This window comes from Arvicanthis niloticus, chromosome 21 (genome assembly GCF_011762505.2).
Source record: "Arvicanthis niloticus isolate mArvNil1 chromosome 21, mArvNil1.pat.X, whole genome shotgun sequence".
Lineage (NCBI taxonomy): Eukaryota > Metazoa > Chordata > Mammalia > Rodentia > Muridae > Arvicanthis > Arvicanthis niloticus.
In genome coordinates this window covers 35,181,286-35,208,776 of record NC_047678.1, presented here as the reverse complement: position 1 = coordinate 35,208,776, position 27,491 = coordinate 35,181,286, and the positions used below count along the sequence as shown (strand labels likewise).

General features: G+C 46.5%; 1 protein-coding gene across 3 annotated transcripts in view; it reads left to right on the top strand.

The window, feature by feature from the left end:
• The window catches only part of Cmtm8 (CKLF like MARVEL transmembrane domain containing 8), a 57,863-nt gene extending 37,975 nt beyond the window's left edge, over positions 1 to 19,888 (top strand). For 2 of the 3 annotated variants that reach the window (XM_076918023.1, XM_076918022.1), the window contains 3 exons: positions 11,030 to 11,203; positions 18,378 to 18,581; positions 19,503 to 19,888. In XM_076918023.1, the coding sequence (XP_076774138.1) occupies positions 11,030 to 11,203; positions 18,378 to 18,581; positions 19,503 to 19,586 (462 nt within the window). In that variant the 3' untranslated portion in view covers positions 19,587 to 19,888. The remainder of the gene's footprint in view (positions 1 to 11,029; positions 11,204 to 18,377; positions 18,582 to 19,502) is intronic. The other variant, XM_034484295.2, reaches the window with a different exon arrangement.
• The last annotated feature ends 7,603 nt before the right edge of the window (positions 19,889 to 27,491 follow it).

Below are 27,491 nucleotides of genomic sequence, written 5' to 3'. Positions count from 1 at the left end.
ATAAATACTTGTCACTTTTGACCCCCAAGGAGAACCTGGATACAGACAAGGGGGCTTGGCCATGCATGGTGGCATTTGGCAGGGCTGTTCACAGTAGCTGGTGACGGGATCACCAACAGAAACCAGGAGAGAGACGGTGGCCAATCAGGCATGCTCCAAAGCAGTCAGAAAGAAATGAGGATTCTCTCCTTGTTCTTAGAAAGGGTCTCCATACTGGGCGTGCGATGGCTCAGCAGGAAAAGACACTTGCGGCTAAGCCTGACAACCTCTCACCCCTCACACCCTCTCCTCTTTCCTCCCACTTCCTCAGAGGAAGTCACTGTGCTTTCCCTCTTGAACCTTGAAGAGTCCCCACTTCCACCATCTTGCTCGCCCTAAAGCCCGAGTCTGTTAACTGAAAGTCAAGTGACTTCATCCTGTGAATTTGTAGCTAACGATTTTATCTCTAGCTTCCCAGTTCCATGTTCTATTTAAAAGGCTAATGAGGGTTTAATGAAAAAAAAAAAAAAAGCCAGCAATGAATCAGCTTGCTTTGCCATCTAGTGCTGCTGTGAAGGGGCCTGTCGGAGCTGTCAAAACAGCTCTTGGTTGGTTGTCAGCGGACACCAGGATACTTAACATAAAAAGCACTGGAGGGTTATGGCCAGTAAAAATTAACCTTGAGAGCCAAGTCCTTGTAGGGCTTATAGGAGAGGGAACCTCAGAAATGCCTCTACCCTATGAGACCAGAGATGGGTGGAGGTGGGGATAGATCCCGGAAGCTTGTTCACCAGCCAACCAAGCTAAATGGTTAGATTCGGAGAGAGACCCTGACTCAAAGGAATAAGTTGGGGAGTGGTGAAGGAAGACCCCCCCCCCCAACTGGCCTCTACATTGTGTGCACATAGTGTGCATACAAATGAATCAATATTAATGCATGCCACAACATGGCTAAACCTTTGTGACAAAGACCTGAATACAAAAGGTCATACACATTGCATGGTTCTGTTCATATGGAATATTATAATTATACTATATTGGTTCATCGTCATTGTGTGTTGTTCGAGATTACTGAAAAGCTGGCCCAGGGAAGTGCTGCTGCCCCACCACCCTGTTTTAGACTCAAGCATGTTTGTCTTTAAAGTGTCCACCAAGGTCTGGAGATTCCCTTCTTCCAACTCTGTAACAGGGAAAGAACAGCAAAACAGTCCAAGAGTAAAAACATCATATACTTGAACAGGAGAAAGGGAAGCCACTTCCAACAGAAGTTACTATGTTTAGCCCATGATATAAAAGTGCCTGATTCTAGGATGTAAACTAGAAGCTGGGAAGGTCAGTCAGGGGAAGGTCAGCCACAGACAGGAGGCTCAATTGGGAACTCCCTGAGCCAGTTTCTGCTGGATATTGTGAACCTCTGAATTAATGATGTCATCTCTCGGCTGCTATCTTGCTATGTGTGTATCTAATGTACGTCTGTGCACACCACACATGTGCTTGGGTCCTCAGAGGTCGAAAAAGATGTCAGAGTTACTGATGGTTGTGAGCCAACATAAAAATGCTGAACCATCTCTCCAGCCCCCAGCTGGCTGTCTTAAAGGTGTTTGGTCAGTCCATTTCTGATGGATATTTGGTAAGCCCCTGATTTGATGATGTCCCCTTCCTGTCCGTCCGTCTCTCTGCCCATCCATCCATCTATCAATATTTATTCTTTTATTTTGACTTGCTGTATACATAATCAGTTCAGTCATTCAAACACAACACGTGTCTACCACAGACCATTCTCCAGACCACACAGCACAGAGAGATCATAAAGACTATTAAAGACAGTAGGTCAGTGGTTACCGGGACTGAGGATGGTGAAGGTGAGAGAGCATGAGAAGCAACTGTTCAAAAATTTTCTTTATTTAAAGAAAAAAAATCCTGTGTTTATCGGGGAGGGGTGTGAAGTGATGGGGGTGTCTGGAGCACCACTGTGGGAATATGAAGCGAAGAAGGTTTTATGGAATATGTTCTCTCCTTTCCATCTTTACCTGGGATCCCAGGAATTGAGCTCAGGTTGTTGGGCTATTTACACAGCAAGTGTTTCACCGCTGAGCCCTCTGCGGCCTGGGTTAAAGGCTTCCTGTACAATGAAGACAGTGTTCTACAGCTGATTGTTGTGACACGACTCCATGAATACACTAAGAGCTATTAATTCCTTAATGGATGAATTTGTGGTATGGGATTTTATCTCCAGAAAGCTGCCATTTGAGAAATGTAAGGTTTGAGCTAGGGGACGGTTGGCAGTGGGGCACAGCTATGTCCCCAGTTATTTAGAACACTCAAACAGAATGGCTTCAGCTGAGGAGTTCAAGGCCAGCCTAGTTAAAACGGCATCTCACCCCCAAGGAAACAGGGAGTCAAGGAGGGAGAAAGAGAGGAAGAAAAATAAACACGGAGTCTCTTTATGTAGCCCTGACTGTACCAGAACTCACTCTGTAGACCAGGCTGGCCTTGAACTCACATAGCTCTGCCTGCCTCTGCCTCCTGAGTGCTGGGATTAAAGGTATGCGCCACCACACTTAACAGAAAGAAATTTATTAAAAGGATTCAATTTTTTTTTTTACCTGTGTGTTTTTGACTGTATGTGTGTCTGTATACCACGTGTGTGCAGTGCCCCTGGAAGCCAGAGGAGAGCATCAGATCCCTTAGCCAGAATTACAGATGGTTGTTACCCAGTAGGTGCTGAGAGTCAAGCCTAGGCCCTCTGTAGGAGGAGCAAGCACTCTTAACAGCTGAACCATCTCTCCAGCCCCAGAGTGCTTTGGAGTAGGGTTTGATTTGCCTCATAGTAGATGATGCCTCAAAGAAGACTCATTTGTTGTCATTGACATGTGCTTTTATTGTCATTCCCTGTGGCCTCACGTGATACCATCTCTCCAGTTCCCCCACGGACTGGTAGTGGCCATCCCTGATCCTGTGATCTGCTTCCGGTCCCTCATTTGGGATGACAGCTGTTCTGTGGCAGATAATATCCGCCCCACTCTACCCCTTGTTTGACATGTAAAGCACTGGTGTACTTCTTGGTCCAATGCCAAGGGCTTTCCCTTCCTGGACTTTTCCCATGTGGGTGATTGCTTCGCTCTTCGCAAACAGTGCTGGTATTGGCTAATGACAGGCCCTTCTATTGACATGACTCAACAAGCAGGGTTTAAAAATAACACTCAGGTCGGGGTGATTTCACGCTGCTGAAACAGCTGGACCAGCCTAGTTCCCAGGGAAACCAGAGGCACTGTTCAAACAACCTCAGGACCTGGAAGAGGGTCACATGCCAGCCTGTGTGAATAGAGAAGACTTCCCACACAGTGAGAAGACTGTGTGGGAAGGAAATGAGAACACACAACCAGCAGAGAGCACATGTGTTGTGCATGTATACACCGTGTATGTATATGATGAGTGTGGATACACATGGGGGTTGAGTCCATTGGTGGAAATAACTCCTTGGAGTCTTGTGTGTGGGAAGGAGGCAAACTCACAGGCATGTTCTGCTAAGAAGCAATGTTTCCAGCCGGGGCAGTGGTGGCACACGCCTTTAATCCCAGCACTTGGGAGGCAGAGGCAGATAGATTTCTGAGTTTGAGGCCAGCCTGGTCTACAGAGTGAGTTCCAGGACAGCCAAGGCTAACAGAGAAACCCTGTCTCGAAAAAAAAAAAAAAAAAAAAAAAAAAAAGAAGAAGAAGAAGAAGCAATGTTCCCTTCCTGGTGGAGAGTCCCCATCATGGATGGAAATACTTTAAAGAATGGAAGAAATCTTTTTTAAAAAGATTTTATTTATTTATTTATTTATTTATTTATTTATTTTATGTATGAGTACACTGTCAGACACACCAGAAGAGGACACCAGATCACATTATAGATGGTTGCTGGGAATTGAACTCAGAACTTCTGGAAGAGCAGCCAGTGCTTTTAACCACTGAGCCATCTCTCCAAACTGGGAAGAAAATCTTTTAACAAGTTTTACTTGTGCAGACTCCAGACTTCAATGCTCCTCCTCTGGCCATGAAAATGTTACTGTCCTTGTGACTCAGGGCGGGAATCCCATAAATATCTTCTCCACCATATTTTTGAGAACAAAGGAAGCCTTGAGCCGTCCGTTCTTGCATCCGCTATTCTTCATGGGTGTACTTTAAACTTAGAATAATCCATACACCAAAGTAGCGTGTTGGGGGTTGCACAACTGTCTATGTGTTTAGCTCATTTGGCAGCAGGGTCTCTTCCCAACTTTCACAGGGGACACTGGTCTGTGACCACCCTGGTGGGTCATTACAGGCAGGTTTAAATTGAGAAACAGACCCAAAAGTACCTTGGAAATGTAGCCGAATAATAGATGTGTTTTATTGGCTGGCTTTGAAATCCACCACAGTCCTCTGTTCTTCAGAAAAAAAAGCCGCCTCATCTGTTTCTAGAATAGAGGAGAGGACTTTTAAAAATAAAAAAGAAAGAAAAGAAAAGAAAAACCACTTAACGAAGGCAAATGTCACTGTAGGTATCTAAATGAACAAGGCGGTTTCTGCACTGGGTCACAGAGCTTTTCATCCAAGCCATCACAGACCCCCTAGTGAGCTCATTGTCTCATGACTGGTGTGAGCCGGAAGCCAGAGGCTGCCCACGTTAAAAACGTTTATTTTTTTATATCCCTATGAACTATCTTCTCCCCAATAGTATTTCTGAGTTTGACTTTTTTTTTTTTTTTCTTTTGGAGATAGAATCCTACTCTGTATGTATATATGGGTTTGATTTTCTCTATGGAAGTACCAAATTATTTCCCCACCTTACTTAATTTCTTCCCTAACTCACCACCCCAGACATATTCCTTCTTGTCACTGAGGGAGTCCCGAGGAGTCAGTGTCTGACTGACATGCCAGGCTGGCCATTTAAGACACTGTCTTCGTTACAGTTACTCTCTGTGATGAGGAAGGGATTTTTTGTTTTGATTGTGTGTGTGTGTGTGTGTGTGTGTGTGTGTGTGTGTGTGTGGTTGACATATCCTGAGTCACAGTCCACCGAGAGAAGCCAAGATAGGAACTCAAGCCAGGCAGTTACCTGGAGGCAAGAGCTGATGCAGAGGTTATGAAGGGGTGCTGCTTGCTGGCTTGCTCCTTATGGCTTGCTCAGACTGCTTTCTTGTAGCTTCTGGGAACACCAGCCCCACCCACCACAGGCTGGGAAATTTCAGAGCAATCAGTAGTTAAGAAAATGGCTTACAGGCTTGCCTACATCCTGATTGTACGAAGTCAGTTTCTCAATTGAGGTTTCCTCCTGAGATGGCGCCAGCTTGTATCAAGTTGATGTAAAGAGAGCCAGCACAGCCACCAAGCAGACAGATGTGGACCCTCTCCTTGTAGCTAAGGCAGTCAGTGATTCCAATCAGAATGGGTTCCCTGACAAGACTGTGACATGGCCAGCTCAGAACGACTGGCTTGGAACCATCTCGGAAAGGCAGGCAAGCCAGCCAGGATTAGCGTGGAAGCCGGCTGGCAGGGCGTCTTCTCTGGCCTCTAAGACCATGTCATATGGGAATTCATCCTTCCAAGGACCCCGCCTATTTGATTCCATGAATGAATGCTCCTCCCTACCCAGACATTGCCAAGAAATGGGTTTTGATTTTTGTTTGTTTGTTTGTTCTTGGTTTGGGGGGGCAGTGTTGTTTTGCTGTGGTTATTTTATTTTTATGGGCAGTTTTTGTTTAGTTTTGGGTTGATTGGTATTTTGATAGTTTGTTTTTGAGGCAAGGTCTGACTGTGTAGTCCTGGCTGGCCTGGAATTCATTTTGTGGACGAGGCTAGCCTTAAACTCAGAGTCCTGCCTGCCTCTCTGACTCCCAAGCGCTGAGATAAGAAGGTGTGCATCAACCACTATGCCCAACTTTCCGATTTTAAAGATGTGCCGACTACGACATGCTGCAGCCAGGATACATTTCCAAAAATACCTCTAGCCCCATCTCTGCCTGCTCAGCAAGTAAGCCTAGAATCCCTGCACAGAGCTGGCCCCAACCACTCTCTTCCCCTCATCTCCTACTGCCAGCCCAGGCGTTGCTGACTTCCTCACTGTGGGTGCCTGGAATGCAGTTTCTCCCCACAGAATCATCTGTGGCTTCCCTGCACGAACATCAGCGTGTCTCACCATGAACCTGCTTCCTTGACCCTTCACGGGCTGCGCGGCGGCTGCTTTAGTTTTCCCCTCGCCTCATCTCCCAGGCGACACCGCACCCTGTCAAGGAAAGAAGGCTGTATTGTGTTGCATGTATGCTTTGGCCTGGCGCAAGGTCACTGGTTGTCTTGGTGTCTGCTAACCTTCCTGACCCTCACTCTCGGCGGCTAGAATGAATAGACACAGATGTGCTGTCTATAGATGAAATCTTGGGAAGGAGGTTAAAGCTTGCTCAGAGACAAGATCATAAAGCCATTAGACACCCAAGCGGATTCTCTGTATTCTCTTGTGAATCTCTCTCTTCCCTGTGGTCTTGCAAGTTTGTTTTAATTAGAAGCAACGTGATAACATCTTTTAGGGAGGAAGAAAAGGCTTTCTTCAAATGGTGAGCTCCGCCTAGATTGAGAAGCTACATCATTCATGTCTTTTAAAACATATCATTTGGAAGGAAATTGTCTGTGTGTTCAGTGCAATCCAGTCCCTCGCACAGATAGTTTCAATGCCACATTTTGCAGAAATAAACAACAACAACAATGACAAAAAACACCTTGAAATTCATGTGGGATCTAGAGATGAGGACCTGTGAATACAACTGAAAGGCTCTGGGGCAGAAAGATCTCAGACCTATGCTCGGAGGCCAGCCCGCTCTCAAGAGTTCTTTCTTACTTTTCTTCCTTAATGAATCCATGTTCTTCTGTCCCTGCCCTGCCCTGCCCTGCCCTGCTTTCGGTGATGTCCTTGAGCATGAAACACTGAACTTGGACACCACTGGCTCCGGGTGGCTTTGGGGACCACTGATGGTCAGGCACTCCAGTCATCCTCCGCCCCTTGCTTCCCCAGTTAGCCTCCCCAAGAGCCCATAAAGATTGTGGGAAAAGACCTCTATCCTGTCTCAAAGAACCCAGATTAATGACCTCTCCCACAGGGTCTAATGAAGCAAGCACTGGCTCTCCACGGGACGGGAGAGGCTGTTCTGTGTTGTTTTACTTGAGTTTCTTTCTTCCTTCAAATTAGGTGTCTATGTGTGTGTGTAGATATATATACATATATGTGTGTGTGTCTGTGTGTGTGTGTAGATATATATACATATGTGTGTGTGTCTGTGTGTGTGTGTGTGTGTAGATATATATACATATGTGTGTGTGTATGTCTATGTGTGTGGATATATATGTATATGAGTATGTGTGTCTGTGTGTGGGCATATGTATATGTGTATGTATGTGGGTGTATGTGCTCTCATATGTTTATGAGTACAAGTACCTTTGAAGGCCAGAGGTTTCGAATTGCCCTGGAGCGGCAGGCTGTTGCTGTCAATGTGGGCACCGGGAATTGAACTCAGGTCCTCTGAAAGCTCAAAACGTGCTCTTAACCACGGAGCCATTTCTTCAGCCCCAAGCTGAGGGCTTCTTATCCTCCTGCCTCCACTTCCTAATGTAACTAGAGTTACAGATGTGCCCACCACATGTGTTTTATGTGGAGTGAGGGACCTTGGACTTCACACCTTGGCTAGAGATGCACTCTACCAGTTGAGCCACATCCTCAGCCCTCTCTGTCCTTCTATGAGCTTGTATCTCTTTCTTCCTTTAACCCTTTCCTTTTCCCTCACCTTCTCTGTTGTTGTTGTTGTTGTTGCTAAAACACTTTATTCAGGGCTGGAGAGATGGCTCAGCGGTTAAGAGCACTGGTTGCTCCTCCAGAGATCCTGAGTTCAGTTCCCAGCAACCACATGGTGACTCCAACCATCTGCAATGGGGTCTGATGCCCTCTTCTGGTGTGTCTGAAGAGAGCAATGGTGTACTCATATACATAAAACAAACAAATAATAATAAAGACATGTATGTTTCCTCTCTCCCTCCTTCCCTCTCTCCCTCCCTTTTAAGGGGAAAAAAAAAAAAAAACACGTTATTCAGAGGCTCAGGGAAGGTCGGAGAAGAAAACACCACTCACAGAGGGGAAAATGCTGAATCAGCTAGAACCAAGAGTCAGGTTGGCATCAAAACGCTTCTCCCAAGTCTAACACTCAGAGCCAGCCTTGGAGCATCGGAAATCAGGGCAGAGTTGTCACCACAGGATCCTTTGTTCGTGCAGACTTTCTGTTTTGTCTGATGCCTTGCCCTTTGGTGAGCAGATGGGAGCAGAACATTCCTCATTGATTGACAACACTCATTGTGATGATGCGTGTTCTTTGCGAGGTCCGAGAGCTCAGAGCTGGGTCATTAGTGTCCGTGCTGGACACTAGTTTTATGTCAGCTTGACACAAACTAAAGTCATCTGAGAGGAGGGAACCCGTCGAGAACATGCCTCCATAAAATCAGGCTGTGAGCAAGTCTGTAGGGCATTTTTTAAATTAGTGATTGATGAGAGGGCTGAGCCCGTTATGGGTGGTTCCATCCCTGGGCTGGTGGTCCTGGGTTCTCTAAGAGAGCAGACTGAGCAAGTCATGGGAGCAAACCAGTAAGCATCACTCCTCCTCCATGGCCTCTGCATCAGCTTCCAGGTTCTTGCCCTGTCCTAATTTCTGTCCTGACTTCCTTTCATGATGGATGACAATGTGGATGGATATGTCCAATTAACCCTTTCCTCTTCAACTTGCTTTCTGGTCATGGTTTTTTTTTCATAGCATGGTTTTTCAGTAGCAATAGAAACTCTGAGTCAGTGCCTTAAGTCAGTGACCGTCTTAAGTTAGATCACACACTTAAGCCCCTGATACGTGGAACACTCTATGGGAAAGGAGAAAGGAAAAAAAGGAGGAGGGAAGAAGAAGGGGGGGGGGGCAATGAGGGAGGGGCCAGTCCCTGGAGCTGCCTGAGTATGGGGGTTGTGACCCCCTTGCCCTGCCTCTTCCCAGCACTGCTGACTGACAGGTCTAGATGGAGCCTGCATGTCTGTGTTCTTAGCTGGCGCTGGACCTCCCGGCCTGGGACCACACACTGGAGAGCCTGGGTAATTGCAGCCTGCCAGCCAAATCTAGCCTGCCCCTGTTTGTAAATAAAGTTCCTGTGGAACCTGGCCACACTACAGTAGCAAAATGAATAGTTGGAACAGAGACTGTATAGGACTCAAAGCCCTGGGACTCAAAGCCCACGACGTTCACCACACAGCCGCAACCAAAGTGTGCCAACTTCTCTGTAGCACTTCATTCTCCTGAGCATCATGGTGCTAATTACAGGCACAGGTCCCTGACCCTCCGCTTTTACTGCCAAGGACTCTGAGAGCCCTTACTGCCAATCTGCAGATTGTGCAGAGCATTTGGTCATGTTTTGTCGAGGGGATACACTCACCAGAGATCGGGCGCAGACAACAGACCACATCCAGATCTGCTTTAGTGAGCCAGTGAGTCTTTCGGGGTTCCTTACAGGAGCTCGGAGAATTCAAAAGCAGCTGTGTCCACGGTGACAGGTCACAGGGGCTGCCTAATCCTGCTTAAAGTCAGTCATTAGACATATTCTAACACCAACCTATGCAGAGTCCTCTGGTCTGTCCTGGTTCTGCTGGCCTGGTCATCCATCAGCAGTGTGAAGGTGCCCCCTAGTGGATACATGGAGGTAGTCACCGTGCCTGCTGACAGACCCTGAGAGTCAGTAGAGATGAATGGCTGACTGGAAGAGAGTCCCTGAGTCTGAAGGGGAACACTGAGCAGGTGTGGGGAGGCAGCAGGTTAGAATCAATGTGGTTTCCAGAAGGAAAAGCACCTTTCTTTCTCTTACAGTCTCCAGCATCATGTATTAATAACCTGATTTGTTTGGGGAAAAATATGTCAGAAACAAAACCCTATGTGTGGGCATGCATGTGTGCATGCATGTGTGCATGTGTACATATTTTCTGAAGCAGAACGTGTGGGGTATGAAGCAGGAGCTGTCAGACATTTTCTGTGAAAGTGACTATTTTGGGCTTCATGCAGGAGGCTGTCTCCTAAGCATGAAATCACAGGCAATGGGCAAGGGAAAGTCTGTCGTCTTCATGAGACGGGTCGTGTGAGCAGGGGGTAGTGGCTCCACTAATAAAGTACCTGTCTCGCAAATCTGACAACCTGAGTAATAGCTGGTGCAACACACACCGCCGACACCATCATCATCATCACCACCATCAATAATTGATTCAGGCCATGAGCTATGTCATAGTCACAGTCATCGTTGGTCAACTATATTGAATCATACCTGAATAGTGTGTCTAACACATGACAGGTTTAATGATGCAGTGCCTCTCCTATCTGTGACCTGAATGCCCGGCACCATGCACGATTGAGAGTAGGTGCTCAGGGAACACATTGCTAACTGAGATGGCTCTGATTGACCTCTGTAACATAGCAACTTCACCGCAGAATTTCCCAGAATGCACTCAGTGACAAAAAAGCGTGCTCTCCGAATTGGCCATTTAAAACATCACAGTAGATAGGGACTGGCTGCCGTCCCTGCTTTCTTTTCTAATCTATCTCTGTCTAAAATGATCCAGGCTGTGATGTGAGAGGCCAGTAGGCCAAACTGCTTTGTTTAGCACAAAGAAAGCCACCCTGTACAGAAGAGAAGGGGGAGGCTAGCCTGAGTGACACAGCACCACACAGCCGAAGCCCCACGGATTCTGGGGGCTGCCTCCTGGGATGTGATGCACATGCCCACTGCTGCAGAGCTTAGAGATGTAATGTAAGGGAAGGACTTGTTTGGAAGATTTATTTATTTTTATTATGTATATTGGGGGATATGTCCACATGAGCGTGCATTTGCGGGTGGGTGCACATGGGTGTGCGCACTTGTGCAACACGTACAACAAGTTGTAATGGGCACTTTGACTAATGACTTTCTCTGTGTTCCACTCTCTTTCTTTCCTCCCCACTGTCTCTGCACCACCTCTGCTACTTTGCAGGTCTTGGGACTGCTGGTGTGGACGCTCATCGCTGGCACTGAGTATTTCCGAGTCCCTGCTTTTGGCTGGGTAATGTTTGTAGCTGTCTTTTACTGGGTCCTCACCGTCTTCTTCCTCATTGTCTACATCACCATGACTTACACCAGGATTCCCCAGGTGCCCTGGACCACAGTGGTAAGGATACCTCAGGGGCGGCACCTGCCCAGGGCCATGAAGTGGGACAGGAGGTGTCTTCTTGTGGATTTGGGGGGTCACCTCTGCTCACGTGGGGCAGGCCCGTGCTGGAGAAGCCAACAGCAGTATATGGTCCCTGCTTCCCCTTTGGCCTGAGTGTAAAGCCAGCACACCTCGGAACGAACAGGTTCCCAGACAAACCCAGTCAAGGGAAACTGAGTTCTGTCACAATTCACAGTGCCACCTGCAAACAGGTATGTCAGGGCACCGGTGTCTCCTGAATTCCTTCCTCCCAACTCTATCACAGTTTTGTGTGCATGACTAAAGAAAAGGGATCCTGACAGGGGCTTTTAAAACAAACATGTGCTGGGCAGTGGTGGCGCAAGCCTTTAATCCCAGCACTTGGGAGGCAGAGGCAGGCGGATTTCTGAGTTCGAGGCCAGCCTCGTCTACAGAGTGAGTTCCAGAATAGCCAAGACTACACAGAGAAACCCTGTCTCTAAAAACCAAAAAAAAAAAAGAAAAAAGAAAAAAAAAAGAAAACACACAGTGTGGTAGATGGGTCCCAGAGTGTAGCCATGGCCGAGCACCCACCTGCCATGTTCATGGTCTTGTATTTAAACTCCAGCACCACAGAAACACAGATAAAATAAAGAGAGTGTCTTCCTACTTGGAAACAAAGAATAGTTAAGGGGGTTGGATTTTTGTCCTGCCTCCAGAGAGCATGCTATACACAGGATAGACCATGGTGATCACATAGTCTTCTGGCAAGAGCCTGCCTTGTACTGTGTGTAATCTGTATAGGGAATTGGAAGTGGCCATATCAGTCGGGAGAGTGCTTACCTGGCATGCACAGAGCCCTGGGTTCAATACTCAGCACCACATAAAGAGGCATGATGGTTCACATCTATAATGTCAGCATTGGGAAGTAGAGGCAGGAGGATCAGAAAGTCAAGATCGCTTTCAGCTACATATGGAGTTGGAGGCCAGCTGCAATATATGAGGCCTTTCAGACACACAGACATACAGACAGAAACATAGATAGGGTGGCACATGCCTAAAATTCTAGCAATTTCAGAACTTGGGAAACTGAGGCAAGAAGATCTCAAATTTGAGTCCAAGCTGGCCAAATAGTGAGTTCAAGGTTATCTTAAAATAATAATAAATTTCTTTTAAAGTGGTACCACATATACACATGTATAAAACAGAACTCAAAAGACATACTGGTTTACGATGTTTGTTTCCAACTAACACACACACACTAGCTTGATGCACACACACACACACCTCTCTTAACTTGTGATTGTTTTCCTATAGCCCAAAGTGAAGATTCTCCATTGGCATTTTCAGGCATCTGTATCTGGGTCTGTATCTGGAAAATGATCCCAGGCAAGGTGCTTGTGCCCATCCAGGAGCACACAGGTGGCCCTGGGAGTCAGTGACCTGATTCCCCAAGGACACTGGGAAGGGCAGACTCATTTGGATGATGGATTCAAAATAACTGATTCTTTAGTATAATAGTAGCTGTGACAACCCAGGAGGGAAGAGGACAATAAAGTGAGCAAGGTGGGGCTGGCCGTGTAGCTTAGTGGGTAGAGTCTTTGCCTGCTGTGCATGAAGCCCTGGGTCTGATCCCCAACACCATATAAACTTCCTGTAGTGCGCACCTGTAATCCCAGCCCTCAGGAGGTGAAGACTAAAGGATTCTCAGATAAATAAAGAGTTAGAGGCCAGCCTGGGCTACATGAGACTTAATGTCAAAATAAAAATTAATGAATTCATATAAAGGAAAGGAAAGAAATTGTCCCTTCTGGTAGCTGAGACTTTGTTAACCCTTGCTGGCCAAAGCTGGAGACGTTGTAGGAGAGGAAGGGAATGCCTGCAGGCTAGCCAGCTCTGTCTCCCACATCCTTCCTTCCTCCCTCTCAGCAGCCACCAGGGCTGGGGCCTGCTTCTCCCTCACTAGACCTTTCCCAGCCACCTGCCCCTAGGTGAGCCTTATGCTCCAATATGGCTCCCACTATAAAAGAGAACATGATGTACCCAGCCCCTAGCTCATGCCTTTGACACCAGGAGAGTTCTTTTTTTTTTTAGTTTTTCGAGACAGTGTTTCTCTGTGTAGCCCTGGCTGTCCTGGAACTCACTCTGTAGAACAGGCTGGCCTCGAACTCAGAAATCCACCTACCTCTGCCTCCCAAGTGCTGGGATTAAAGGCGTGCGCCACCACCGCCCGGCTACCAGGAGAGTTCTTGATCTCCTTAGCTGGGATGCATCTATGCCCAGGGATACCTTCTAGCCCCACAGAGAACAGAAAGACCCTGGAGGTGAACAGTGTTCCCAGACTGGAAGGAGGCAGCCAGACTGGCTCTGACTGCTTCAGCTCATTCCGTGACAGAGGAACGAACTCTCAAGTTACTTATTCTGGGTCACATGTCTCAAGGAGAACTGTTCAGGGGCTTACTGCCTGCAGACCTGCTGTTATCTATAGGACTTGTCTGAGGTGGCCTCTAGGGGGCCTTTTTGTCTTCAGAAGTATAAAGGAAGTAGAGAATCAGTTCTTACCCATGATCCCCACGTCCAGGAGACTGAGGCAGGATGGCCTCCAGTTCCAGGCTGGCCTGGGCTACAGAGGGAGGCTTGAATACTAGGGCTGACTAGATGGCTCAGCAGTGAGAGGTGCTTGCCTCCAAAGACTGATGCTCAGGGTTTGATCCCTGGAACCCACACGGTGGGATGGCAGCGCCAAGTCCCAGTTCTCCTCTGACCATTCACGCACACAAGCACATGCACAAAATGAATAATGTGATTCAAAATTCTTGATCTAGGAAGTACTGTGCGTAACCGAGTATCATCAGACCAGTTTAAAGTTTAAATCTGGGGGCTCAGTGGTTAAAAGCATTTGCTGCTCTTTGCAGAGGACCAACACTCAATTCCTAACAACACCCACATGACGACAGCTCAAAGAGGTCTAAGTCCAGGTGTAGGCGATCTCTGATGTCCTCTTCTGGCCTCCCAGGGCACTGCATATACATGATACGTGGACATATTATATTCAGGCAAACACTCACACATTAAATAAAAGTAAAAAGTAAAAGAAGAGGGGGAGGAAGAGGAGGAGGAGGAAAAGCTTGCTTAGGTTGGGGCCCAGATGGTTCAGTTGACAAAGAGCTTCCCACACAAGCTCGAGGGCCTGTGTCCAATCTCTAGCACCCATGGAAAAAGCTGCAGTAGGTGACAAGACGGCTCAGCAGCAGGTAAAGGTATTTGCCACCAAACCTGGCAGCCTGAGTTTACTCTCTGTGTTGCACATAGAAAAAAAAACAAACTCCTGAATGTTGTCCTTTAACCTACACACACACACACACACACACACACACACACACACACACACACAGAGAGAGAGAGAGCCAGAGAGAGACAGAGAGAGACAGAGAGAGAGCTTAAGTCTGACTCTGACTGTATCACTTGATCTTTGGTTAGTGTCTTTGGCTACAAGAAGCTGTTTGTTTGTTTGTTTGTTTGTTTGTTTGTTTGTTTGTTTCGTATATGCTTATTTTATACATGTGCATGCAGGAGCTCAGAAACATCAGGAGAGGCATCAAATCCTCTGAGACTAGAATTACAAGTGGTTGTGAGCTGTCGTGTGGGAGCTGGGAACCCAACCCTGGTTCTCTGGAAGAGCTCTTAGCTGCTTAGCCATCTCTCCAGCCCCTGACATGGGACTTCCTAAAACACTCCACCTGGTAGAGACTGCGTCACTTGAGAGGGTGATGACCTCCCCAGTCGGGAGTAAACTGCCCCCCCCCCCCCAGCATTGGAAGCTGTTCTCAGTCACTTCTTACAGAGTCATCGGAAATTGGTGTCTAGTTCTGGCCCATAGCAACCTGCTAGGACACGGAACGGGCATTCTCCTGTCAGAAATAGATAGTCCTTAAATTGAGGGCCCCAGTCACACAGGCTGGAGGCTGAACAAAGAGTGGCAAGCCAGCCAAGCTTTTATCTGTGTGCACCTTTATCCCAGAGAATACAGAGTGCTTTCAGAGCGAAGCAGGATGGAATTTCAGGAGGGAACTCTGGCCTCCTTCCTTCCTCGTCTCGCTACAAAGAGCAGCTGGCCACCTTTGTTAAGATTCTGTGTTCTCTGAAGCTCAGATCTGTAGCACAGAGAGATGTGGAGAACAGGAGATGGAGGGTCTAGCCATTCTGAGCTGCACCTGGGTCCAGGCATTTATTCTCAGCAGCAGGGCAGCATGATGCTGTGGGACCCATGCTTCTCCGGCTTTACCTCCGTAACCATCCGTTTTGTTGGTTTAACCTCTGAGAAGCTGGTTTCTTTGTTTTGTTGTTTGGAGTTTGTTTGTTTGTTTGTTTGAGACCAGGTCTCATAGCCTAGGCTGGTCTCTAACTATGACCTTGAACTTCTCCCTACCCTCACCTCCAGAGTGCTGGGATCACAGGCATGCACCGTGACACCTGGGCTATCCAGTGCTAGGGATAGAAGCCATGACTGCACGCATGCCAGGCAAGCATCCCACCGACTGAGCTACATCCTAGCTAGGACATCCTCTTTTTTCTTAATGTTGTTCTGTCCAGATTGGAATCTGTTTAGTTACCATTTGAATAAATTTTATTTCCTTTTAATGTTTTTAGGTGACGTGTGTGTGTGTGTGTGTGTGTGTGTGTGTGTGTGTGTGTGTGTGTGTGTTTTGTTTGAGACAAGGTCTCACTGTTTAGCCCTAGCTGTCCTGGAACCCACTGTGTAGATGAGTCTCAAACTCACAGATCCACCTGCCTCTGCCTCTCTGCCTCTCTCTCTGCCTCTCTCTGCCTCTCTGCCTCTCTGCCTCTCTGCCTCTCTGCCTCTCTGCCTCTCTGCCACTCTGCCACTCTGCCACTCTGCCACTCTGCCACTCTGCCTCTCTCTCTCTTTACCTCTCTCTCTCTGCCTCTCTGCCTCTCTGCCTCTCTGCCTCTCTGCCTCTTTGCCTCTCTGCCTGCCTCTCTGCCTCTGCCTCCCAGGTGCTGGGATTGAAGGCATGCACCACCATGCTTGGCCCTAGATCATTTTTTGTTAAAGGTGGGAAGTATGTCATTTGACAAATGATGAAGGTATATGACCCTCTCTAAGTCCCTGGACACAAAACCAACAGTCACAGGAACCATCCAGGAAAATGGGACCCAGCCCCTCCCCTCCCCCCCCCCAGCTTGAATAACTAAAGGCAATTTATTAAGCCGCACATACTAAATACATAGTGTGCATCTTTGTTTGCAACTTATAAAATTGAGGGGTTTTTTGTTTTGTTTGTTTGTTTGGTTGGTTGGTTGGTTGGTTGGTTGGTTTTTCAAGACAGGGTTTCCTCTGTGTAGCCCTGGCTGTCCTGGAACTCACTCTGTAGACCAGGCTAGCCTCGAACCCAGAAATCCATCTGCCTCTGCCTCCCAAGTGCTGGGATTAAAGGTGTGTGCCACCACTGCCTGGCAAATTGAACTATTTCTGTTGAATGTAAACTTTCAGTGGCTCACTTGAGAACCATCCCATCTCTGTAAAATGCCATATAGCCATGTCTTACATGGGTTCAAGTTCCCAGACAAAAAAAGTCCTTTCTGACTTGTCCAAGGCAGAAATGGAGTGGCCACTCCTTATTGCCCTCCCTGGTAATGGCACTGGCCTTATTGGGAAGAATCCCAGACAAAAGGAAGAGATTTTACTCACTGACAAAATGTCTACCTGGCTCTTGTACATGGATCCTCTGTGTTTAGTTTCCTTCTTAAAAGACTGATTCAGACTGACTTGTGGAATACCGTCCATTACCTAACAAATCATAAGAAAGATTCTTGTGGTTGCCCGTAAACTTGTAATAGGTCCACAGACATGACAGGTGAAGAAGATTCTGAGGAAGTCAACGGAGACTTGTCTAGGTGATGTTCACACCAGCGTTGTCTTACATCTTGAGGACTTTCTCAGTCACATTGACATAGACAAGTCCAAGGTAGACACCATGGCTGTGCACATGATTCACCTGGCAGAATGCCCCATTGTATAGACTGAGCCAGAGTGCAGGGTGTATCTCCCTGGTGCCTGGCATCCTGTCCTGAGTACAAGAACTTCACCATGCTTCCCAGGTTTCCTTTCTGAACTCTTGAGCTTTTTCATATTCGAAGACCAGTTGACCATAACTGACATGATTTAGAGTAACCAGCACCCTGGTGCTAACCCTGAGAAATCTATAGTCTTAGAGGGCTCATTGCTGTAGCCCAGGGCCAGTGTACACAGAAGGCTGAGGTGGGAACAGGGGTTGCAGCTCATCTCGGGATGTCTGAGTCTTTGTCTGGAAAATTCTGTGCACCTTTTTTTTCCTGGGCAGAGGAGACTGCTTCCTCCCTGCTCCTCACTCTGTTCCTTTGTCTCTGATTTCCTGAGGTGTCAGGCATGGTGGCCCCTCCCCTGGGATGTGCCTCTCTTTTTACTTGAGTGGCTGTTGGCTTCCCTCTAACTATTCCCTCCTCCCAAGAATATTCAGAATATGGTGTCCTAGAGTTTAAAAGTAGCTGAAAATTACTTAACCCATTTGGTTTTTCAAATCTCCGTTATTAAAGAGGAAAAAAAATTAGGGAAAGCCAAGGTAACAGCAGCTCCCAGAGAGGACTCTGATGTTATCTGCATATCTGCGTTTATCTGTCTATCTATCTATCCTCTCCCATTTTAAGAAGTAGCTATGAAAAGCTGGTGGTGACTCATGCCTGGCACCACAGCACTAAGGAGATAAAGGTAGGAGGGTCAGAAGTTCAAGGTCAGCCTATACTACATGCCTATCTCCAAAACGTGCATGTGTGCATGCATGCATACATACATACATCATACATGCCTACATTAAGTAGCTTTCACTAACTGTGCCTCCCCTGGAATTAGAAGCCCAGGAGAAGGTCTATAGCAGAGAATGTGTGTCAGACATGGAGCTCTGGTGGAGTAGATGACACTGCACATCCATCCCCTCCTGCAGTCTCCCTCCCTGTACCAGGGTCACCATGCTGAGGTTCACAGGATCTGGGGACCCAGAGCCAGCAGAGGAGGAGGGATGGTTAAAGGGACAGTGTGCAGTCTGGAGGCCTTTCGGGGCAGATGGCATCCTGGGCTGGAGCTGCAGTGACATGCTCTCCTCTTGGTCTTCCCTAGCTGTCCACTTGGTTCCCTTCACACACCAGGGTACGGTTCCCGCCTGTTGTGAGGCCCCTTCCCTCAACCGTCTGCCCCTCTTCGCAGGGCCTGTGCTTTAACAGCAGTGCCTTCGTCTTGTACCTCTCAGCTGCCATCGTGGACGCATCTTCTGTCTCCCCGGAGAAGGAAGGTTACAACTTCAACAGCTGGGCAGCCTCCTCGGTGAGCGAGTCCTCCCAAACACCACCCACATCCTCCTGAGACTTCCTCCCAAGGCCTGTTCGGGATCTGGGAGGGAGGTGGTCATGTTACCTGCAAGATACAAAGACCATTTGCAACAGCAACAATACTGCCATCGACTGGTTGATAGCCAACAAGGCATTAAAACGTATAGGCTAGACTTGGGGTAGCATACAGCAAGAATGAGCCAGACTATGCCAGCTGAGGAGAGTGATGGCTGAAGGTGTAGCATACAGTTAGGACCCTTGTAGGGCAGAGTGAATCTTTAACAATGACAACCTCCCCTTCCTGCAGCTGAACCCCGCCCAACTCCTCCTCACAGAGATGTGCAAATTGAGATTTGAGATTCATAAACAAACAAACAAACAAAAAAAAAAAAAAAAAAAAACACGGCTGGGTGTGTACCCCAGTGGCTGGCTCACCTCCAGTCTAAGAGCTGGTGGCTGACACCAGAGGCTGAGCCCTGTCTAAGGTTACTTGAACTAGATTAAGTGCCCACAGCTCCATCATGACCCCTCAGTGAACTCCCTCAGGAGCCCTCAAACCTGTCCCAGAAACTCGGGGCCAGTACACACCTGAAAAGGAAACAGGGAGGGATGATCCAGTAGGTACTGGTGTTCACTACCACACCTGATGACCTGAGTTTGATCCTAGGGACCTACTTGGTAAAAAGAAAGAGCTGATTCCCACAGGTTGTTCTCTGACCACCACATACATGATGATGGTGGTGGTGGTGGTGAATTTTAAAGAAAAATGCTATTGAAGCAGTAATGTAGGTTTAGAGATGGAACCCGGGATGGAGTCCAGGGCAGTTTCAGCACCAGACACAGTGGAAGGAAACAGCCGTTTGCTAATCAGGCCATGTGCTGAAGCCCTGTCTCTCCCGAACTTCATTCTCCGCAGTTCTTTGCCTTCCTGGTCACCATCTGCTATGCTGGAAACACATACTTCAGTTTCATAGCCTGGAGATCCAGGACCGCACAGTGACTCTCCCTCCTCAGATCATGGAGAAGAAGACACACCAGGACGAATCCCAGTGTTTTAAAAACAAACAAAACAAAACAAAACAAAAAACCAATTGTAGCTATAATGTATATTGCCCCAGAATTGTATGTATTTAACTAATGTTTTTATGTCTTAGTTAAATTAGCTCCCAGTGTCTTGTTACAATTAAGCTGGATATTTACTTCAGGAGTGCTATGGCTTCTCGTGAGCCTTGAGGGCTCCTGATTCCTTCCTAGGCTTTATTTTCTTACGCAATGTATAAATAAATTGCTAAGTGTTAAGAACCTGTGGAGTTTGTTCAGCTAACATTTGAAATTACGTTTGTTTCAGATGTGTTCCACAGTGCACGTATTGAGTCATGGGAGAACTTGCAGGAGTGAGTTCTCGCCTTCTACCCTACAGGTCCCGGGTATAAAATTCAGGGCTTCAAGCTTGGCTTCAGGATCCTGTCTTTGCCCACTGATCCATCTCACTGGCCCAAAGCTAACTTTTCATCGTAAAGATTTATTTTGATTTTTAATTGTGTGTGTGTGTGTGTGTGTGTGTGCTCACACGCTCACGCACAGGACAACAAATCACTAATGTTTAGACAGCTTTGAGCTTGGGTCCCCTGCAAGAGCAGTGTGTGGCTCTTACCTGCTGATAGCTCTCCAAAGCTAACCTTGCAGATACCAGATTAAATGGGGCAATGCCTCACCTAATGTTGAGTGTGACTGATAAGGGGCACACCCAGAACCTGGGTACTAGGAAAAGCTCTCTGGCTCACAGGCAGCCATATTTGTCAGAAAACACTTGCCCTTAGTCACCAGGACAGGGTGGCAGGAGAGGCCCATCTCTTCTGATCTGAGAACCACAGTGCCAGCAACTCTCACATGCTAGCTCATACCCTAGGGTCATCAAATGAGGCGTGGCCTTGGGCTCAGCAATGGGCTCCTGTAAAAAGGTACTGCCAGGGCAGGGGCTAGTTCCATCTAGAACACATTAAAGTAAATAAGTAGCCATTAAAAGGACCAATAGGTACAGGCACCTTTAAATTATTTAGCTGAGGGCTGAGAAGATAGCTCAGTTATCCCACCAGTAGAGGACCTGGTTTTGATTTCCAGAACCCACATCAAAACCAAAAATGCTTAGAATGAGTACTTCAGATGCCCCAAGTTCAGCACCCGGAATGATAGTGCACAGGTGTGACCCCCAGCTAGAAGCTGGAACTCCTTGAACAGGAGTTCAAGGTCAGCCTGAGGCTACATCAACCCATCCCTGAAAAAAAAAGTCAGGCTTGGTAGTTCTATTATATTTTGGTTGTGAGCCTAGCCTTTAACGGCTGAGCCATCTCTCCAGCCCTGGTAGTGTGTTATAATCCCAGCACTAGTGAGGCAAAGAATGGCAGACTCCTGGGGGTTCTGGTCAACCAGTGCGCCTACTTGTGGAGTTCCAGGCCAGTCAGACCCTGACTTGTAAGAATAAGGAACTGTATTTTAGGCTATTCTCTGGAGTGCATGTGAGTACACACACACACACACACACACACACACAATCTTCTTGCTGACCCCAGAGATGTGTGTGCCAAAATATCTCCACATCTCAAATCATTATCAAGACTGCAACAGTGACATCTTCCACAGCTCTTTTTTTTTTAATTATTTTTTATTGGATATTTTATTTGCATTTCAGATCTTATCCCCTTTCCCCACTTCCCCCCAACCCAGAAACCCCCATCCCATCCCCCCTCCCTCCGAAGCTCTTATCAGATGGAGGGAGAACTCAGATGAACCAAGCAGATGCATCAACAGGAAGTGTTTTTAGGCGGGACAGTTTCTGCTGCTACAGCAGATATCTTGGGGTAACCTTCCAACTCTGTTTTTAAAAAAACAAAAAAAGATAAACCACAGAAACCTTAGTGGGCTTGAAGTCATGTGCAGGGCTGAAGACGTGCTTTTTCAGTATGATGTCCCACTGGCTTCTAGGGCCTTTCCTGGTCCCTGTAAGGTGCTGATTCTTTCATTGGTGCACTTGGGTTTGTTCTCTGGCTTCTCTGGTTCTCCATGGCATCCCCCAGTCAGCCTGCCACTTGGAATAATAGAATAAAGCTGTGGGGAGTTCTCATGTTACTGCCTAGCCTGCTGCTCCTGGCAGTATACCCAATCAGTGTTGCTTACTATACTGGTCTCAGTGGTGAATGCATTCACTGCCCACATGGCCTAAAGCAGCCGTTCTCAATCTATAGGTTGAGATCCCTTTGGAGGTCAGATGACCCCTTCATATGGGTCACCTAAGAACATCAGAAAACACAGATATTTACCTTACAATTTCGTAACAGTAGCGAAACTACAATTATGAAATATCAATGAAATAGTTCTATAATTGGGAGTCATTACAACAGAAGGAACTGTATTAAAGAGTTGCGGCAACATTAGGAAGGTTGAGAAATGCTGGTCTAAAGGGTGAATATATTCACCTCCCACAGTCCCTTCCTCACCACCATGACAGCTAGTCAACTACAAGACTGTCCCCCCTCCAACCCCCAAGAAGCCAGGTCTGCTGGTCTGAGTAAGAATGGCCACTATAGGCTCACATCTTTGAATGGTTAGTTCCAGGAGTGGCACTACTTGGGAGGGATTAGGAGGTGTGGCCTTGTTAAGAAAGTGTGTCACTGGGGGATGGTCTTTAAGGTTTCAAAAGCCCAAGCCAGGCCCAATGGTTCTCTTCCTGCTGCCTGGGGTTCCAGACACAGAACTCTCAGTTCCTTCTCCAATGCCAGGGCTGCCTGTGTAACTACCATTGATGATACTAGACTGCCCCTTTGAAACTCTAAGCCAGCCCTAATTAAATGCTTTCTCTAAGGAGAGTTGCCATGGTCATGGTGTCTCCTCACAGCGATAGAATGGTGACCTGGACACCAGCCCTGGTGATACAAGCTTTAAGCCCTGAGGCAGAGGCAGGTGGTTCTCTGAGTTCAAGTCAAGTTTGGTCTACATAAGAGTTTCTGGTCTATCAGGGCTACAAAACCAGACCCAATTTCAAAACAATAAGAAAAACAGAAAGTTTCGGTAATCTCACTGTATTTCATTCCCAGGTCATCAAAAACAAAAATAAATTAATTAAAACAGTGTTGTGCGTTATTTCTCTGTCCTCTCTCATTCAACAAAGCAAGGATGCCTTCCGTATACCCACTGGATTTTGTTAAACCCTTTATACTGCAGTCAAGGCTCCATAAAAGGCCAAAGAAATAGTAGCTTAAAGAGGTGTTTCAGAGGGGCTCAGCGGTTGAGAGCACTGACTGCTCTTCATGAGTTCAATTCCCAGCAACCACATGGTGGCCCACAACCATCTGTAATGGGATTGGATGCCCTTTTCTCCTGTGTCTGAAGATAGCAACAGTGTACTCATATACATAAAATAAATACATTTTAAAAATATATATATCGAGACTTTTCTGGTGAATCATCTCCAAATTTGCACTTTTGGACAACAAAATGAGTCCAGACAGCCAGTGTTAACAAGAATTCCTGGAATGAAGCTTGTGTCTGCAACAGCTGATTGACAGATTAGGACTGCAGTGGGGGGAGGGGGGTTGGAATGCCTGTCCCGGCCCCTGCCCCGTCCCCACGGCAATTCCTCTGTGTCTGGTTAGCAACTTAACAACCTTTGAGTAATAAACTGGAAATCTCTGGAATCTTCTAACTTAGCAGATCACAGGCTTCCAGGACCCAAAAGCTAAGAATGTCATCTGACAGCACGGGAGGCCTGTGGAAACTTCCACCATCCTGCTAGAGCTGCCTCCGATCCGTTTTAAGCTTGCCTTGACTTATGACTCTTCTGTAAAGCTATAGAGCTGCTTTCACAGGAAACACAGAGTTTGGGTTAACCTAAACTGTGTTCCAGGGCCATCTATGGTCACTCAAATTTGGCTCCAGAATGAAAGAACTCTAGCCAGCTTGAGCATGGAAAGCATGGTTCTGGCAAGTCTTGCCCTTCCCCCATTCCCTCTGCCTGGGTTTAAAAAAAAAAAAAAAAGTTAGATTACATTCCTAAAGCTAGTCTACTATTCCCCTATTTGACTACTTCCTCCTGAGGCTGACTACCAAGGTCTGGCTCTACCCAGAGGCCGGCATCTGGGACAAATACCCCTTCCTCTCTCCCTTGTTTTCTTCCTTGTACTCTATCTCCTGTCTTTGGGGCAAATAAATCTCCTTTGTGCTGAGAGTTTGGTGTTGGGCCTCCAGAGACAATAGGAACCCTTTCACAAAATAAACTATTTCTAATTCTTTTTAAAATGAGAGCTGCACTTAGGGGTGGGGTTCTTTTTGTTTTTGAATTAGATTTGATTTTTTTTTTTCTTGTTTTAAAAAACCATGTCGGCCGGGAAGTGGTGGTACAGGCCTTTAATCCCAGCACTTGGGAGGCAGAGACAGGCAGATTTCTGAGTTCAAGGCCAGACTGGTCTACAGAGTGAGTTCCAGGACAGCCAGGGCTACACAGAGAAACCCTGTCTTGAAAAAAACAGAACAAACAAACAAACAAACAACAACAACAACAAAAAAAAAAAAAAAACAAAAAAAAAAAAAAACCAAGCATAGTGCTGTATACTTTTAATGCCAGGATATAGGATGGGCTGGCGTGCTTGAGTCCATCTTGGTCTATATAGTGACTGCCAACCAGCCAGAACTACCTAGTTAGCCCTGTTTGAAAAAAAAAAGAAAAGAAAAGAAAAGAAAAGAAAAGAAAAGAAAAGAAAAGAAGGGAGGAAGCAAGCAAAACAAAGTGTGCTAGCAGTTATTTGTAAAGATTCCATGGTAGGCTGGCAAGATGGCTCTACCAGTACAGATGCCACTAAACCTGATGACCTGAGGTTGGTCCCCAGAACTCGCATAGTGAAAGGAAAGACCTGACTCCCATAAATTGTCCTCTGAGCTCACTGTGGGGCACACACACACACACACACACACACACATACACACACACAAATAAATAAGAGTAACACAAAATGAAACTGGTTACTTTGTATACTTACCTAAAAACCATCTCTCCCACAATCTGTGCTGAACGTCTGAGTCCACCTCAGACTTTCCTGGCCTCTGAGATGGAACTGGGCAAGTTTCTAATTTAATGTGTTTACCTACTCCGGGCAAATCAATAAAATGCTTGGGGCATTTCATCTCTCGACGTTACTATTTCCAATCCGGTCTCCTAATGATAAATATTTGGCTAGTATTCGAAAAGTGTAAGAAAGTCGAGAGATGAAATGTTCAATTGCAATAATTCATTTTCAGGTTTTTAAATTACTCCCTTCACAGGAAAAATCCCTTCAGGGTATTAGCACAGAAAAGGATTCTAAATGCGAAATGTATCTCTGTATGAAGCACTGAAAAGCCATTCAGGTGAAAACCAGTTCGAAGTCAGTCTCTCCCCGTCCCCAAGACAATTAATTTGATTTTAATGGAAAAAATGGCATTTTGTGGGAGAATGGGCTTTGCTGAAATGTAGTGGGGAAAGTCAAAGAAAATAACACAATGCTGAGATGTAAACACGTGTGGGTGTGGGTGTGGGTGTGGGCACAATGCACACGGATGTGCACTCAGGAAGTGCTAACCTAGAAAGAACTCATGCTAAAGAGATGGCTCAGCTGATAAAAGTGCTTCCTGCACAAGCCCGAGGACCTGAGTTCTGATCCTTGCACTCACACAGAAAGCTGGGTGAGGCAGCAAGGCCTGCAATCCCAGCACCGTGGGGACAGAGACAAGAGAATCCCTGAGACTTGCTGCCCAGTCTAACCTGCTTGATGAGCCCTGTTAGAAATGAAATCTAACCGTTCATTTTCAAAGGTACCTGGAGCCAGCTTAGGTCCTGCTACCAAATAATAATAATAAATTAAAATAAATATTTTTTAAAATTAGGCCCCTGCAGGTCTGGCTATCACCTCCAACCCAAACTCTGCTTAGTTACCCACCCACCCTCTCCTGCCCAAACTAGAAGTTGAGAGTAGAAAATTGCTCACAGCCAAGCTGGCCTGCACAACCATGAATCTGCTAGCTTTAAAATAAACAACATACAGCACACCTTTAACCTCAGCACTCGAGGGGCAGAGGCAAGTGGATCTCTGTGAGTTCAAGGCCAGCATGGTCTCCCTACCAAGTTCCAGGACAGCCAAGGATATTTCGTGAGACCCTGTCTCAAAAGCAGCAAGTACACAAAGAAAACAACCAGAAGTGACCTACCTGTAAGCAGGAAGCTGTAATGGACAAGAAAGGTTGGATACATATGATATGTATGATGCTATTAAGTTGGGACATATGTAAAAGTAGGTATTTGGAATGCACGAGAGAAGAGGAGATTGTGGGATTTCTGGTGTTATAGGGGTAACCACTTTGGCTGAGTACATTAGCAAAATATATAGTCTGATCTCCAGTCATTTTAACCTTGTTGTATATCAAAAAAAAAAAAAAGTTTTCCTCGGTCTTGACTCATTGGTTACAATAATGTCCTTCTGGCCTCTGCAAGCACCTGACACACACATGGCACACATGGCATACGAGCAGAACACCCATACACATAAAATAAATTAGCTAATTAAATAATCAAAAAGTCTATTTTTTAAAAACTCTTATACAGTGATGATGCACGCCTTTAATCCCAGCACTGGGGAGGCAGATGCAGACAGATCTGTGAGTTCAAGGCCAGCCTGGTTTACAGAGTGAGTTTCAGAACAGCCAGGGCTACACAGAGAAACCCTGTGTGTGGGCGGGAGCATGAATTAGGACTAAGCCTGTGTTGTTTGGCTTCTGACACTGAGCCTCAAACAAACTTCTATTCACCCCAGGTCCAATAACAGACCAGAAAAAGAAAACAGGGGGCTGGAGAGATGGCTCATCGGTTAAGAGAACCGACTGGTCTTCCAGAGAGGCCCTGAGTTCAATTCCCAGCAACCACATGGTGTCTCACAACCATCTGTAATGGGATCTGATATCCTCTTCTGGTGTGTCTGAAGACATCAACAACAGTGTACTCATATACATAAAATAAATAAATTTTAAAAAGAAAATAATAAAACATTCTACCATGAGCCAAAATAATCCCTTCTTCTCTTAGGTTGCTTTTTACCAGACATTTTCTCAGTCCTGAGAAAGATGAGTCTTTCTGCACTGCAGAGTAAGGCAGGCAGAGAGTGACAGAGCAGGACACTGGACATTCTCCACTGGCCTCTGTACACACACACACACACACACACACACACACAATTAAAAAGATGTACCACGATGTTGAGGGCAGTGTCCTGGTTAGCTTTAACTGTCGACTTGACACAGCCTAGAGTCATATAGAAGGAAAACCTCAGTTGAGTATGGTAGACACCTTTCATTTCAGCACCGGAGAAGCAGAGGCAGGAGGATACCTGCAAGTTTGATGTTAGCTGGGTTTATACAGGAGTTTCAGGCTAGCCAGGGGTACACAGAGCCTAGCTTGGTTTTTTGTTTGTTTGTTTGTTTTGGGTTTTTTTTTGGCTTGTTTTTGAGACAGGGTCGCTCTGTGTAGTCCTGGCTGTCCTGTAGCTCAAGGTATAGACCAGATTGACCTTGAACTCACAGATATCCTCCTGCTTCTGCCTCCCCAGTGCTGGGATTAAAAATAAGTGCTAACACTCTGGCAAAAGAGAGTATGTTTAAAAAAGAGAAGAAAAAAAAAAAAAAAAAACAAATAAGAAAGAAAGCAGAATAGAGGGAGGGTGGGGGAGGAAAGTCCTGAAGTGATGGGCCTTACTGCTGTAGGTGATGGTAGCACAGGTGTGTGCTCCTGCGCACACACACACACACACACACACACGCAGAAATTAACAGCGCAGCGCGGTATGCTGGGGCATTTCCCCCTACTAGTGTCAGTACCTAGCGGCAGCCG